The 17,462-nt window shown below is 44.1% G+C and overlaps 1 protein-coding gene across 1 annotated transcript in view; it reads right to left on the minus strand.

Moving 5' to 3' along the window:
- LOC137321024 (kinesin-like protein KIF27) overlaps nucleotides 1-17,462 on the minus strand; it is a 94,463-nt gene that overhangs the window by 36,257 nt on the left and 40,744 nt on the right. Inside the window, exons 11-12 of the mRNA XM_067983140.1 lie at nucleotides 9,157-9,362; nucleotides 3,463-3,660 (exon numbers count right to left, since the gene is read on the minus strand). Coding sequence (XP_067839241.1) covers nucleotides 3,463-3,660; nucleotides 9,157-9,362 — 404 coding nt within the window. The remainder of the gene's footprint in view (nucleotides 1-3,462; nucleotides 3,661-9,156; nucleotides 9,363-17,462) is intronic.

Below are 17,462 nucleotides of genomic sequence, written 5' to 3' on the forward strand. Positions count from 1 at the left end.
TCAGATCGAGTGACGGTGTGGCTTCATTGTCCCCCTCCTCCTCCTCCCCCTCCTCGGACGGTGCCGCCACGTGTTCTTGGGTATCTGCAATGACAAAGGGAAACAGGTTGAGTTGTGGAGCGGGGAGAGGAGCAAGTAAGACATGCGTGCCGACAGCATCTGCAGCACGAGTCAGAAAAGATTATGGGAGGAGGGAGATGTAGAAACGAGAAGGAGCATTAGATATGCAGAGACTATCGGGACCTCCAGCAAGGCATGTTGTCACGGCTGCAGCGACGGCCCGCCCAATGATCCGAAGCACTGTCTCCTCTGGGTGGGGGGGGGGTGAGAACATGTGAACGTGACCGTCCACCCTCAGGTCTCTCCTGCTGCCGGCGGTTATGCGCCACCTTCTTCCGCAAGACAGAGGACAGTGTGTCAGTGAGTATCCTGCAAGGTGTGTGGGTGATGTGCCTGTCTTGGTCGAATAGCTGCCTGTGAGTGGTGGTTGTGTGGCCTGCAACTGTGGTATTACGTGCGGGTGAGATGCAGCATTGCGTATGGATGGGACGTGTATGTTGTGGGTGGGTGACGGGGATGTGATGAATGGAGTAGTGGTGCAGTTGGTAGGATGTGCCACTTGACACTTGCATTCACTCACCTTGACCACTCGTGTCAAATCACGGAACTTCTTTCGGCACTGCACCCACGTGCGTGGTGCCATGCTCCTGGCGTTCACTTCCTGTGCCATAGCCTGTCAATGCCTGCAGGAGCTGCAGTCTGGAGGGTCTCCTGCCACCCTGCGGGTACATGTTGGCCCTGCCTTTGTCCACCCCTTCCACCAGGGCCTTCAGTGCATCATCGGAGAAGCGTGGGGCCCTCTCTCGCGCCAGTCCTGCCATCCTTGCGGCCATCTTTCCCTTCTCCTAGTGGACTGTGCAGGTCACATTTGAAATGTGCATCTGCACCTTTAAGAGGTGTAGGCTGCCGTGATGTGCGCTGTGCACGCCCCATTTCCGGCTTCCTCATTCTCCATTCTCAGCGCTGCTGAGAGGCTGCACGGAGCTATCATGGTATGTAGCAAGTAGCTCGAAATTCACGTACTGCCTGCGAAGGGGCCATCTGGAGCGCGGTAATAGCGTTACCGCGCCCGGAAATGGACCCTATCAAATTTTTCCCCTGGACTTCTTTTTAAAAAAATTATTTTTCAAACTTTTTTGTTCAGAAATGTAAATACAACATTATTTTAGATTATCTTTTTGTGATACTTTGTCATATAAAAATTAAGATTGGAACATGGTACAAGCCTTTAGATGGAAGCCTAAGGAAGTCCATTACAAAATTATAACATAGTTAATGATATCTAGCAAATAATCCCTGAAAGAAAAATAGTCTCAGATTCTTAGGTAAAGAAGAGCCCAACCCTACTGAACTCCTCCAACCTCTCCTACAAGTGTTTGGTAAAAACAGAAGCAATAGAAACCTGTGCATGAGTGGCACAGGGCAAGGGTAAATCAATGCATTTTCAGCACATCTATAATATATTACATTCAGTACATGAGGTGCACGGTTCATTGAAGTGTTTAAAATTGTGAAAGAATGGGGCAGGGTAGATAGAAGCAGACTGTTTCCAGTAGTTAAGGGATCAAAAGGAGGGGCCATGGATACTAGATGCAAGAGATTCAGAAGAGGGCAGGAGTAACTTCTTTATATAGAGAGCTGTGAGGCGAATTGCAGACATTAATCAGGCATCCTGATCTTAGGAAATTTAGCCGGCTCTGACACTGAGCTGGCCCACAGGTACATCCTGAATGGGTGGGGTTGGGGGGGGGGCGGTGGGGGTGTTGGAGGTGAACCAGAGGGGCTGGGCCCGAGTTGGCGGCGGCCCGCACTATTTTTGTCAAGCTTTAAGTACTTGGAGAAAGAAGATGAGAGGAAAAAGAGATGCGAGGCAGGTCAGGCTGCACAGTAGATGCTCTATACCCAGCTGTCAACACCTGCACACCCACATCTAGTGGTGAACATGCCTCGTTTTGGCAGATGCATAGACCATGTAGAGGCTCCGATTCTGAAGGGAGGCTGCGACAGCAGGCCCAGATGGCCCAACTATTATGCTGGTTAAATACTGTGGCTACAAGAGCAGGTCAGAGGCTGGGTATTCTGTGGCAAGTGACTCACCTCCTGACTCCCCAAAGCCTTTCCACCATCTACAAGGCACAAGTCAGGAATGTGATGGAATACTCTCCACTTGCCTGGATGAGTGCAGCTCCAACAACACTCAAGAACCTCGACACCATCTAGGACAAAGCAGCCCGCTTGATTGGCACCCCATCCATCACCCTAAACATTCACTCCCTTCACCACTGTGGCTGCAGTGTGTACCATCCACAGGATGCACTGCAGCAACTCGCCAAGGCTTCTTCGACAGCACCTCCCAAACCCACGATCTCTACAATCTAGAAGGACAAGAGCAGCAAGCACATGGGAACAACACCACCTTCACGTTCCCCTCCAAGGAAAACACCATCCTGACTTGGAAATATATCGCCGTTCCTTCATCGTCGCTGGGTCAAAATCCTGGAACTCTCTACCTAACAGCACTGTGGGAGAACCTTCACCACATGGACTGCAGCGGTTCAAGAAGGCGGCTCATCACGACCTTCTCAAGGGCAATTAGGGATGGGCAATAAATGCTGGCCTTGCCATGAACGAATTTTTAAAAAATTATCATCCAAAATCACCCCAATCATACAATGTCATGCTTTACGTGGTACCATATTAAAGAAGGCATGCTAGGGTGATCATCAGCAAAGCATGATTGGCTGCACCAGCCAAGATGCCTCAACATTTTCAGGCAGTGCTACACCTACCGTGGAGAACGGTCTTCACGGGATTTGGGTCAGCAGAAATCAAGATGAAGAGCTGTGTCATCTGCTGTAAGGACATCTGCTGCTAAAGCTGGTACAGTCAGCTGCAGCCTCACACCTGCCTCAACCTCCCTTTAAGCATAAAGCAATGTGGATTTATGGGAATGATACCATGGAGTGGTACAGAGGGAGATCCATTTTCCAATCACCTCCATTTCAGGTGCTGGACTGTTCCATCACCAGCCAGCAAACTCATGCGGTTTCCTTTCCCTTCATTTTTGTCTATCCCTTGCTAATAGCACATTATTATTCTGGCAGAATTAGCATCAGTTCTTAACTACTCAGAATGGACTTATACCAGTAGACAAAAACTGGCCCATTATATCCAACGTATTCTCAAGCGGGCTGCTTTATCAAGCGTTCTTAAAAGAACAACACATTTCATAATTTCTACTCCATTGATCCATGTTGTTGTACATTTTCTTAACACGCTTCTCCTGTAAAAGCGTGTTAAGAAACTACAGAAAGATATATACATGCATTTGAAAACATTTATATAAGTAATTAAGTTAACAGTTAAGATTTTTTTTGAAATTGTTAATTTGATTGTTCTTACTTTGATTTGTTGCTGATCTCTTTGAATCTCATTTTCCAGTTTTCTTTTTTTTTCACTTTCTTCATGCAGTTTTTTCTGGAGCAGCTGTTGCTGTTGTTTCATGTTTTCCACATTTTGGCTCAACTGGGTCAATCGTTTCTCACTCTGCGCTGACAAAGAAAATAGCTTCTTTGTTTCCTGCTGTTTCCTCTGCAAGGTCTAAGGGAAACAGGACCAGGTCTTCAATGTACTTTCATTATTTTTTCCACCATAGGCAACAGTATACCTATTACAACCAAACATTTCATTTCAACTAGCAAACCTATTTAAACCAAAGCAAGCTGGTATCCTAACGACTGCTAACCGCTTCACAATTGCCTGTTGTAAAGAAATCGGCCTTTCAAATTATTGTTAACCTCACTTCCCCCAGGATGCAGTCCTCGCAAGTAATGTATGTCTGCTGCACGCATTGGGGGCAATGGAGATGGAGCTAGATGGAATTCCTGCAAATATTGTTGTCCCGCCAATTCCATCTCTTTCTCTGATGTCATGGCTGAAGGTGGAAGAAGCACCTTCCCCCCCCAATGCCCGAGGAAACCCTGACTCCGGTCAAATGGGGCAGAGACTCAGCATAACAGAGCCCAGCCAAAATCCGCTCCGCAAGCCCCAACAGCATCCAAATCCCTAAAAAAAAGTACAGATTTTTGGACCTGGTATTTTTTATTGCTATCCCCCCATCTCCTTGTCTTGAAGAGTCATGCAGGTGGTGCTCCTAGGGTTCTGCCAATTCTGTTCTGCAACAGTGTTAAAAGGAGACCAGGCTGTGGTAAAATGTTCAATCTCCATTTGGAACCTCCCCAGGTGGCATGGCAAAGGTGAAGTTATGGATCTAGCAGAGGTGATACAATGAACTATCAGGGACGTTACAAGAAGGCTGCAGTGGACTAAGTACAAGAAGCAGCAAGCAAAACATGGATAGTGGGAAGGATGCACTGAGACAGTTATAAAAGAGCTGGGTGACAAAATGACAGATAAATATTATTGAAATGTCTAACACGATAAAAAAATACTAAACCCATCTATATCTATCTAAATCTTATGTCTGCACCACTTAGCTTCCTGTTTTTGTCACACTTTTTATATCAATTTTGTCCTGCATTATAAATTCTTATGTCAACTTGTATTACCTTACAGTATGTTACAATGCATTGTAAAGACCAGAACTTGATCTGTCACTTTGTATGAGAATGTTCTTCAAAATCTAATTTAAAAATTGCAATATATCAAGAAAGACAATATAGATAGGTTGTAATACTAATGAAAGGGGATGAAACATGGCATCAAAGAGGAAAAGGCTTGAGACAAGGTACTTGATGAGGCAATGCTACCATTTTAAAATTAAGCCGCCCATTAGAGGGGGTAGCAGGACTGAGTGGCTTGATTGAGAATGACAATATTTTACCTATAACCAGTGTGACAGATTGATGATCTGTGTTGGAATCTTTGTTACATTTTTTTTTGGAGTGGATAGCTGTGCCAACATTGTGGCCATTTTAAATTAGCTATTGCTTCCTAGGAGCAACTGATATAGAGGAATACTTTTTTTTGGACAGCAGGTGCTGGTAACGGTTCTGCTGTTGCCATTTACACCTCCTCTGGACCTATTTTTTGTTTCTTTATTGTCCCCTTTTGCCTTGCACCCTCATCCCTTTTGTCATTTAATCACTCCTACCTTCCACCCTACCACAGACCTTCCCTTTTGTTTTTTCCTGCCTTCCCTTAGCTCTGTACTTGCTTATAAGCTGATAAATCTTTAACTTCTTCCAGTTCTGATGAAAGGTCATCGACCTGAAATGTTAACTCTGTTTCTCTCTCCACAGATACTGCCTGACCTGCTGAGTGTTTCCAGCATTTTCTGTTTTTAGACTACATTCTCTTGTCCAGGACTCCAACATCAATGGCTCAAAACTATGTAAATAATATGACTTTTAGTTCCTTTTTTAAAATGAGATGTCTTCAGTTTACATTTGAGGAATATGTAAGTCTGGGGCCAGCTGTGTGGACAGGAAGTTCTCTTGTCTTATTGTTCAATAAGTGAAAGAAGACACATGACCCACCTAGGTGACAGAAACAATTAACATGGATTACTGGGCTGTGATCTTCCCATATTTACAGTCCATTTCATTTGCCATTATAACAGGCCTTCGAAACAGGAGCTATGGCGTAAACAAGACATGTTGAGACAGACTAGAGTCACAGTTTTGCTTTGTCATTCTCGTGGGTGAATGGCTGGAGATGGGCTTCTGTCCGAAACTGCGTATAAGTATGGCATGTTTTTGCCGCGTGACTAGTTCACCAGACGACTTCTTGCTGTACCGCTATACAAGCGGAGAACAACAAAGGGACTCCATGGGAGTTGAGACTCACGTAACACAGACATCACAAATGCCTGGTTCCAGCTACAATTACTATCGAGAACAACAATTTCTGGATGATGATTTGATGATTTAAGGATACGGTTGCTTGACGAAAAGTCTACTACTCTGAGTCAACCGGCTCAATCATTTTTTGGCCTCATCAAAAATCATCGAGCCGATGGGAAGACAGATGGCCCACACTCATCGATCAGCGGGCAACTCACTAAGCCAGACGATCTGTCTGCATGCTGTGAGCCTGTGTCGATACAGCAAAGCAGGTCACAGAGAGGCAACAAGAGGGAAGTTAAGTGTTACAAGTGCAATAAGCAGCGTTCAGCTGCCTCTGCCGCATGCCCCCGCCCCCTTGCCCAACAAGCCCCCCTCAAGGCTCACCCCTGCTCTAGCCCTGAACATATATCTTTCTCTCTCACATCTCTCCTCATGCATTTTCTGAGCTCATCTTGTACCTCTTGCTCTCATGAGCTCATTCCCACTAAACTGCTAACCACCCAATTTCCCTACCTGGCCCCTATGCTATAAATGGTTCCCTGCCCTCAGGTACTGTCCCCTTCCGTTTCAAAACTGCCATCATCACTGCACTCTGCAAAAAGCCCACCCTCAACCCCTCTGTCCTTACAGACTACCACCCATCTTCAACATCTCTTTCTTCTCCAAAGTCTTTGAAAGTGTTGTCGCCTCCCAAATCCGTGCCCATCTTTCCCGCAACTCCACGTTTGAATCTCTTCAATCAGGTTTCCGCCCGGCCATAGCACTGAAACGGCCCAAATTAAAGTCATAAATAACATTCTTTGTGACTGTGGTGCACTTTGTCCTCAACTTCTCTACAGCCATTGACAAGGTGGACCACAACATTCTTCTCTAACACCTCTTCTCTGTTGTCCAGCTGAGTGGGACTGTTCTCGTTTGGCTACAATCAGATAGCTAAGAGTGAAACCAGAGTATCTCCAGCAATGACTTCTCTTCCCGTCCCTGCACAGTTAGCTCTGGTGTCTCCCAAGGATCTATCCTTGGCCCCCTAATCTGAATGCTGCCCCATGGCAACATCATCCGAAGACATGGGGTCAAATTCCATGTATCCTGACGACATCCAAATCTAACTCTCAACCAAATCTCTCGACACCTCCACTGCCTCGGTATTATCAGATTGCTTGTCCGACATCCCGTCCTGGTTGAGCCATAATTTCCTCCAATTAAACATCAAGACTGAAGCTACTGTCTTCAGCCACTGCCACAAACTACGTAGCCTCACCACTGATTCCATTCCCCTCCCCGGCCAGAGTCTCAGGTTGAAGCAGGCTGTTCACAACCTCAGCATCCTATTTGAACCCAATTGAACCTCCAACTTCTCATCCTCTCCATCACAAAGACCATCTATTTCCACCTCTGTAACATCGTCCATTTCTGCCCCTGCCTCAGGCCATCAGCTGCTGAAACCTTCATTAATATCTTTGTCACCTCCAGACTTGACTATTCCATTGCTCACCTGGCCAACCTCCCATCCTCCGCCCTCCATAAACTTCAGCTCATCCAAAACTCTATCGTCTCTCGCACCAAATCAAGCTCACCCATCATCCCTGTCCTTCCTGATCTACATAGGCTCCTGGTCCCCCAACACCTCAGATTTAAAATACTCATCCTTGTGTTCAAATACCTTTATGGCCTCACCCCTCCCTTTCTCTGCAACCTTCTCCAGCCTTACAATCCTCCAGGAACTCTGCGTTCCTCCAACTCTGGCCTCCTGTGTATTCCCCACTCCTTTTGCCCCGCTATTGGTGTTGTGCCTTCAGCTGTTTAGGCCCCAGACTCTGGAATTCCCCTTCCAAACCTCTCCACCTCCTTCTCCTCCTTTAAGACCCATCTCTTTGACCAAACATTTAGTCACCCCTCCTGGTATCTCCTTCTTTGGCTTGGCGTTGATTTTTATCTTGCTTTGCTTCTTTGAAGCGCCTTGTTAAAGGCATTATATAAATGAACGCATGCTGTTGTTGTTATAATTTACCCGAGCAAGATACGGTAATATATTTCTTGTTATCGGTACCAATGAGTCCCGCTCCCACCTGGGGGGGTCGCAGGAGAGTGATACACCAGATCGGAGGTCTGTCCTGTTGAAAATCATACTTTTTTTTTGAGGTGAGAGAATCAACAAAGTACTCAGTGAGAGTTCAATCTGACACAAAACTTCTCATCATGAATATTTGATCCAAGCTGCTGGACCAATTATTACTGAGAACTGTTGAGCTTTGAGACATTTGTTATTTTGGAAGAGACATTATGGGCATGATTTTAAATAGGAAAAACGGGTGGGTTGGGGGCCGGGGGGGGGGGGCATTAAAAAATTTTTAAATCTAAAACCCGCCCCCAACCCACCTAATTCTAGTTTTCACGGTGACGGGATGAGGGACGGGCAACCAACATGCTCTTAGGAGGCAGGTCGGTCAGTAAAAGCTTTCAAGGAGGCAGTGAGCCTCCATTTTGACAGGTTTTTTGTTTTTAACCCCTGGGGCCGGGATTCCCGGACCTTCTACTTTACGCCACGTGAGAAGAGGCGAGAAGGCCCAAAACTGCAGGTAAGTGCCTTTATAGCACAGCTTATGGGCCCGGAGGAGCAGGATGACCTCCAACACCCCCCCCCCCCACCAATACCTAACACTTAACTGTTCACGTCCTCTTCCTTCCTCTTCTCCCGTCCGACTGAGACCAGTCTGTCAATCAGGCCGGCCTGTCGGGCGGGAAACAATCAAAAAAAAGACTTCCTTACATCAAAATCGTAAGGAAGTCTGGGAAATCTGTACTTCCAGGTTTCCAGTCAGGAATTCCATCCCCTGCCCCCTCGATAAAATCATGCCCTATAAGTGGAGTTGTGAACTAGCTAATCTGTTTTTAAAAAAAATTATTGCTTCTGTTAATCTTACTTCTTAATAAACTTGATTTGTAGTTCTTTAACAGAGATATATGGTCTGTCTGAGTTTTATTTATCTGTCAGTTTGAGAGAACAGGAGTGAGTGGTGTTATTCTGTACTATTTCCAGTGTGTACCTCATTGGTAAAAGGGTTTATTGTTTACCCTGTAGTTCACTGTCTCAGATTATTTTATTCATAAGGTCACAATTATAGTGGGCACAAGAAAAGAAGTGTCGAGAGTGAGCCCGCATCATAACAGTCAACAGAGTTAGGAAGTCCTTACTCTAGAAATTATTGTACAATTTATCAATTTTATTTATTTATATTAAATGCATTTTGAAGGTTGCTTGCTGTAGCAGATTATATAAATGGCTAACCTGCACTTTAACTTTGGCTGTTTCCATCTTCTTGCGGAATTCTTTTTGTAGCTTGCCTTTCTCTGCTGCATCCCTGAGTTCCTTGTTCTCCAGTTCCTGTAGTTGTTTCTGAGCTTCTGCCAGCTCAGTCTTGGCCTGCTCAGCTTCTTGTTCTAACTGAGTGATCTTTTGGTAATATTGTCGGTTCACAGCCTGGGCATCCTTACCTGAAATGAATAAATGAACTAACTAACTAACAAATAAATAAATAAATAATAGAGGTACAACAAATTCATCAGTAATAAACTAGGACAATAACAAAAGGCATCAAAGGGGAACTTTTAGAAAAATGAACATTACCTCCAGTCATCTCAGGAAAAAAAAGCTGATTTCATTTTACATTTTTATGCCTCACCAATTGAGTAGGAGAGCATAAGACACCCAAGTGTTAAAAAGTCAACCCTTATGAATTGTCATAATCATTCTTTCCATGTAATTTATCCTTCATATACATTAAAGTCAGGCCCATAATCCAATGGGAGAAATTATGGAATACTGATCCTTTTAGAGGTTGTCTTCACTGTGAACTCAAATGTGATTTCCCCCATTCCTACCCTGTATAAAAGGCTCTTCTCAGTTTTTTGATGAAGGTGGATGACCATGTGTATATAATCAACAAGAATTTTAACGTTGTTAATTAAGCTTCAAGCATTTGTAAGAATGCTGGGATCAGTGCCCTAATAAACACTGAAAGCAATATTTATAAAAAGGGCCCCAGATGAATCCATAACTGCCTTCCTTTCACTTTTGTCAAGGAACTGTCTAGGGTTTACCACCCAGTCTATGCCTTGGGAGGAACTGTAAGAAAAGCATTATACAAGCTTTCTATAATATTGTTAACCTTGTTAGGAAAATGTATTATGTTAGTTTTCCCTGTGAACAAAGGCTTTCTGTTAATACAAAACAAGCTTTTTATGACCTCTTTGAGTAACGAGCATCTGGTGTCATTCTCATCTCTTGTTCATAAGATTGGAAAGGGGAGCTGTGTCTGAATTATGATTTGGGTAAAGATAAGAGATCTTGGTAACTCGGAGGCAACTAACCATGAAGGAGTTGGTAAAGTCAGATGTTGTGTGTATAAAGGGAGTAGGACGGATGGCCGTCCCATGAGCCAGAGGGGATGATTGATGGGAGGCCTATATAGAGCTAATGGGCATGATTTTAACATGGAGGTGGGAAGGGACCAGTGGGGGAAGATAATCGGCTGCAAATCCCAGAAGGTAAGTTGGCGAGTCGCAATCTGTGATCGCGATTTTAATGTGGTTAATAAATTTTGCTTCCGGGCTTCTCTCCCGGGAGCCGGGAGGAGGCCGGGAGGGGGGGCTAATGCCAGGACAAGGTCGGCGGTCGCTCGAAGAGGAGGACGAGGTCGGCGGTCGCTCGAAGAGGAGGACGAGGTCGGCGGTCGCTCGAAGAGGAGGACGAGGTCGGCGGTCAGTCGCAGATCGGGAGAAGAGATGAGATCGGAGGATGGGTGAAGAGTTGGGGGGATGGTGGGAAAAGGCCAATCGCATGGTTATGTCACGCCAGGTGAGCTTGTTGGGCCTGGAAGCACACCTGCACCTCCGGGCCTACAAGCAGTGCAATAAAAGCACTCACCTCATGGATCCAGCCCTTCCCGCCTGCTTTCACCTGACGTGAATCGGAAGTGATTGGAAACCCAAACAGGCCAGGTTAAAGTTGTTTTACTTTTGTAATACACAAAAAATTAAGTACTTCAACTGTTTCAATAAGATACATTGCCCCTTTAAGTTTCGTTCTGCCGGCTTTAAGTGGGGACAGGACTTTCAGGTGTCTGTTGCGCACATATCCAAACGCGCCTGGGTCAAACTCGGAAGTGGGCACGTTGGAGCTGGGATGCGGTTTAGCTCCAAAAATTCACTATTTTTACTGCCCACCCGCCCCCAACCCGCCCATTCTTGGGGGTTAGAATTACCCGCAATGTTTCTAAAAACGTATATAAGATGAATATATCTACGTATTGATTAGAATGTTCTCGCAGCAAGACTGGACAGCTCAACTGATATCAAGGATCTTCGAAAGTGCACTTTGAAGCCATGTACAGTGATAAACTTTGTAAGATTGTATTCATCTTATTAGTATGTTTAATTGTGCTCTTGTATTTTAACATCTTTGTTACTTAATATAACTTCTTAATAAAGCTATTATACTTTGGAACAAACCTTGCAGCCTTTTTGACCAAAGAGTAAACCCATAAAATAGAAAAACAGGAATGATGCCTAAATTTGGCTCGCTAAACTGTCTTGCATCAACCAGTTTGGAATATATTAACATTTACAATACCATCTCCGTATTAGGATATGCATAAGCTACTGATTGAATTAACTCCTTTTTGCTGAATCCTCAAAGAAGCAGTCGGACCGTAAAATCATGAACTAATACTTATTTATTAACACCTTATCATAATTAACAGCATTTAAGTCTTAAACATTAAGAATGCAAATTATTTAATAGATATGGTTAACTGACTGAATAAATAATAAAGGTTATAAAGGCAGTTCAGCTATGACACAGTAATTCAGCATTAACTGGCTTGCTCATTAAGCTTTGTAACCAGGATTGATATAATGGTGAGATTAGTTTATGATTAGACTCCTTACATAGCTAACAAGTTAACAATATTAGATGGCGCCATTCGATATATTAAAAGTATAACTAGTTCAGCTTATTACTGATATGCTCGCAGCTTTAGCAATGATTTCAGGAGCTTATACGACCTCGTCCTTCTGAGTTGGCAAAGTGGAGTTAGTTGCCTTACCTTCCTCTGGGATGATGATGTTAGCCTCCTGGGAGTGATGGACTTCCATCCGTAGTTGCGATTTCCGTTCCCTTTTGGATCTTCTGTTCTTGGGTAAATCCACCTTATGTCCTGGTAGCTGTATTTGGACTAGCTGGCGCAATTTTCATTTCCTTTATTCTCAGAGAAACTTCTTGTACATCTAAGTGTCGCTTAATGTCTGTCTCTATTTGGCTCATGTTGCTGTAAGTCTTCTAACTTCTGTAATATCTCTCCCCCTCTCTCTCCTGTCCTTTCAGAGAATGAGAGCTAACCTTGTCCAGAGATGCACTTCCCACTCTTTTTACAAAGGCACACTTAGGCATACAACTAAACACTGAACTCCTAAACTATAATACCAAAATGTTATTAATCTAAACTAAGAATTTAATTTCTAATCTAGTAAATTTGAACTTTTACTACTTAACTATTAGAATGAAAACACCATCTTCTATGCCTTTGATTCTCAAATAAACCTCCTCAATTTTATTAACCACTCTGAGTGATACTTGTGTTGCAAGAGTTCTCCCTTTTAGATGTCAATCAACTTAAACAACCATGTTAGGAACTGTAATGACCTCACTGGGAAAAATACAGACATCATGTGGCCGATTCACTCCCATAACCTCTCAGCCTTCTTTTTAACAAAAAAACTATGCATATTCATATACAAAGTAACATATTTGCAGTCTCCTAACACACTATTTCTATACCATGACAACTTCGGCCTGCCAGTTCTTGTGAGGAATGCTTAGTTTCAGTTTTACATCGCATTCGTTCTTGGTTTCCCAGAGTTCAGCTACTCCTCATTTTGGAGGACATTTAAGGGAATTTTTAGTGCATTTTCACAACGCAACAATTGGTAGAAAGTAGGACAAGAACTATAATTGGAGAATAAATTACATGGAAACAATAATGATCACATCTAAAATGTAATTAATCTAACTTTATTTATCATTCCTTCATTCTTTACATACATAAGACTATACCATGATAATGGGGTGAGCAATTCTGACTTGGAACTTAAAGATTAAAAAAAGGCTAGTGGAGTGCTGTCATATGAAATTACAGATCTCTGTATAGTCTCTCAGAGATCTGTCATTTCAGATTTCTTTTCCTTCAGCTGCTCTGTGATGCAAATTCCATGGAGGAGTCATGTATTTCTTAGAATATCTTCATTCGCTACAATAGGAGCTGGTGTCTGGGACTACCCTTGGAGTCAATCCAGAGCCATCTGACTATGGAAAACTTTATCAGCCAAATATGCAACAGTACTCCCTCCATACTGAAACTCAATCTCCTCCAATTTTGTCCCCTTACTTCTCTTCTGAAGTTGGTGATTCATGCTGAAATACAATTCCATGGCTAATGGCAGCCTTCCTGTAAATCATTTAAGTGGCCGTTCTTCAAGTTTGCATCTAGACAGAGAGTGTCCATGACCATAAGAGGCCACAAATGACCCTGATCCTATCCTCACCTAATTTCGATACATAAGCATTTCTAACAGGGAGCCACTAGACAGCAATTAGGAGTGAGAACCATTGCATATTTTTCCCTCTCACTGATACTGAAGCCAATTTTAGAATTTCCACCACTGCCCAGCTGAGACTGGCTAACTTGGCAAAGAGCATGGATCATAAGACAGGTAAATGCGTGACTGGAGAAGCGGTGCAGGAGGGAGGGCTTCAGATTCCTGAGGAATTGTGACCAGTTCTGGGGCAGGAGGGATTTGTTCAAGATGGACAGGTTGCACCTCAACTGAGCTGGGACCAATGTCCTTGTGGGGAGGTTAACTAGTGCTGTGAGGGAGGGTTTAAACTAATTTGGCAGGGGGATGGGCACCAGGATGAAACATTAGAGAGGAGAAAGGTGTAGAGAAGACTGGGAGGGACAAATAGCACGAGAGTAAAGAAGAGTTCAGAAGTAGGAGGGATCAGATAGGAGGCAAATGCAAGGCAGTCTAAGGTGAGTTTGGAGTGCATGCGCGTAAATGCACGTAGCGTGGTAAATAAGGTTGGTGAACTGCAGGCTCAAGTCGCCAAATGGGACTATGATATAGTGGCAATAACAGAAACCTGGTTCAAAGGAGGGAAGGATTGGGTACTTAATATTCGTGGCTACAAGTTATTCAGGAAAGATAGGAAAGGAAAGAAAGGAGTGGGGGGTGGCAGTAATGATCAAAGGAACTATTGTAGCACTGGAAAGGGATGATGTAGTTGAGGGGTCAAAGACAGAATCTATCTGGTTAGAATTAAAGGAGCTATTACGCTACTGGGTGTATACCATAGGCCACCAAGTAGTGGGAAGGAGATAGAGGAGCACATTCGAGGCAAATTACAGAAAGATGCAAGAACTATAGAGTAATAGGGGACTTCAATTATCCTAAAATAGACTGGGACAGAAACAGTGTAAAAGGCAAAAAGAGGGGAAGGAATTCCTGAAATGTTTATAAAGGGAACTTTCTGGAACAGTGTGTTTCCAGCCCAACGAGGAAGGAAACAGTGCTGGATCTAGTTCTGGGGAATGAAGTAGGGCAAGTGGAGCATGTTTCAATGGGGGAGAACTTGGGGAACAGTGATCATAATATCATCAGGCTTAGAATAGTTATAGAAAAAGAAAAGTAACAATCAAATGTGAAAATACTCAACTGGCGGAGGGCTACTTTCATTGAGTTAAAAGGGAATCTTTCCCAGGTAGATTGGAATCAACAACTGGTAGGCAAAACAGTAATTGAACAATGGGAGGCCTTCAAGAAGGAGTTGGTTCAGGTACAGAGAAGACACATTCCGACAAGAAGGAAAGGAAGGACATCCAAAGCTACAGCTCCCTGGATGATGAAAGATAAAGAGATTAAAATGAAATAGAAAAAAGAGGCTTATGATGAACGTAAGGTTCATAATACAGTAGACAACCAGGCTGAATATAGAAAGTACAGAGGAGATCTAAAAAAGGGACAAATGAGAAAAGATTAGCGGCCAACATAAAAGGGAGCCCAAAAGTCTTTTATAAACATATAAATAGTAAAAGGGTAGTCAAAGGAAGGGTGGACCAATTAGGGACAACAAAAGAAGATCTTCTTGTGGAGGCAGAGGGCATGGCTAAGGCACTAAATGAATACATCGCATCAGTTTTCACTAGAGAAGAGGATGCTGCCATTTGCTGGAGTAAAGGAGGAGGTAGTGATGATGTTGGATATAATAAAAATAGATAAAGAGCAGGTAGTTAAAAAACTGGCACCATTCAAAGTAGAAAAGTCAGCCGGTCCAGATGGGCTGCAACTTAGGTTACTGAGGGAAGTAAGGGTGGAAATTGCAGAGGCTCTAACCACAATCTTCCAATCCTCCTTAGATATGGGGATGGTGCCGGAGGACTGGAGGATTGCAAATGTCACACCCCTGTTCAAAAAAGGGGCGAGTGATAAACCCGACAAATACAAGCCAGTCAGCCTAACGTCGGTGGTGGGGAAACTTTTAGAGACAATAATCCGAGACAAAATTAATTGGCACTTGGAAAAATCTGGGCTAATAAATGAAAGTCAGCACGGATTTATTAAAGGAAAATCGTGTTTGACAAATTTGATTGAGTTTTTTGATGAAGTAACGGAGAGGATTGATGAGGATAGTGCGGTTGATGTTGTGTATATGAACTTTCAAAAGGCATTCGATAAAGTACGACTTTTTAAAAAATTCGTTCATGGGATGTGGGCGTCGCTGGCGAGGCCAGCATTTATTGCCCATTCCTAATTGCCCTTGAGAAGGTGGTGGTGAGCCGCCTTCTTGAACCGCTGCAGTCCATGTGGTGAAGGTTCTCCCACAGTGCTGTTAGGTAGGGAGTTTCAGGATTTTGTCCCAGCGACGGTGAAGGAACGGTGATATATTTCCAAATCGGGATGGTTGGTGACTTGGAGGGGGAACATGCAGGTGGTGTTGTTTCCATATGCCTGCTGCCCTTGTCCTTGTCCTTCTAGATGGTAGAGGTCACGGGCTTGGGAGGTGCTGTTGAAGAAACCTTGGCGAGTTGCTGCAGTGCATTCTGTAGATGGTACACACTGCAGCCACTTTGTTGTCGGAGCTGCACTCATCCAGGCAAGTGGAGAGTATTCCATCACACTCCTGACTTGTGCCTTGTAGATGGTGGAAAGGCTTTGGGGAGTCAGGAGGTGAGTCACTCGCCGCAGAATACTCAGCCTCTGACCTGCTTTGTAGCCACAGTATTTATGTGGCTGGTCCAATTAAGTTTCTGGTCAATGGTGACCCCCAGGATGTTGATGGTGGGGGATTCGGCGAAGGTAATGCTGTTGAATGTCAAGGGGAGGTGGTTAGACTCTCTCTTGTTGGAAATGGTCATTGCCTGGCACTTGTCTGGCACGAATGTTACTTGCCACTTATCAGCCCAAGCCTGGATGTTGTCCAGGTCTTGCTGCATGAGGGCAATGACTGCTTCATTTTCTGAGGGGTTGCGAATGGAACTGAACACTGTGCAATCATCAGCGAACATCCCCATTTCTGACCTTATGATGGAGGGAAGGTCATTGATGAAGCAGCTGAAGATGGTTGGGCCTGGGACACTGCCCTGAGGAACTCCTGCAGCAATGTCTTGGGGCTGAGAGGATTGGCCTCCAACAACCACTACCACCTTCCTTTGTGCTAGGTATGACTCCAGCCACTGGAGAGTTTTCCCTCTGATTCCCATTGACTTCAATTTTACTAGGGCTCCTTGGTGCCACACTCGGTCAAATGCTGCCTTGATGTCAAGGGCAGTCACTCTCACCTCACCTCTGAAATTCAGCTCTTTTGTCCATGTTTGGACCAAGGTTGTAATGAGGCCTGGAGCTGAGTGGTCCTGGCAGAACCCAAACTGAGCATCGGTGATCAGGTTATTGGTGAGTAAGTGCCGCTTGATAGCACTGTCGACGACACCTTCCATCACTTTGCTGATGATCGAGAGTAGACTGATGGGGCGGTAATTGGCCAGATTGGATTTATCCTGCTTTTTGTGGACAGGACATACCTGGGCAATTTTCCACATTGTCAGGTAGATGCCAGTGTTGTAGCTGTACTGGAACAGCTACAATAATAATAGACTTGTCAGCAAAATGAACGCCCATGAGATTAAAGGGACAGTGGCAGCTTGGATACAAAATTGGCTAGGGGACAGACAGCAGAGAGTAGTGGTGAATGGTTGTTTTTCAGACTGGAGGGAAGTTTACAGTGGTGTCCCGCAGGGGTCAGTATTAGGACCACTTCTCTTTTTGATATATATTAATATCCTGGACTGGGGTATACAGGGTAAAATTTCAAAGTTTGCAGATGACACGAAACTCAGAAATGTAGTAAACAGTGTGGACGATAGTTACAGACTTCAGGAGGACATAGGCAGACTGGTGAAATGTGCAGACACATGGCAGGTGAAATTTAACGCAGAGAAGTATGAAATGATACATTTCAGTAGGAAGAATGAGGAGAGGCAA

Source organism: Heptranchias perlo, chromosome 4, assembly GCF_035084215.1.
Source record: "Heptranchias perlo isolate sHepPer1 chromosome 4, sHepPer1.hap1, whole genome shotgun sequence".
Lineage (NCBI taxonomy): Eukaryota > Metazoa > Chordata > Chondrichthyes > Hexanchiformes > Hexanchidae > Heptranchias > Heptranchias perlo.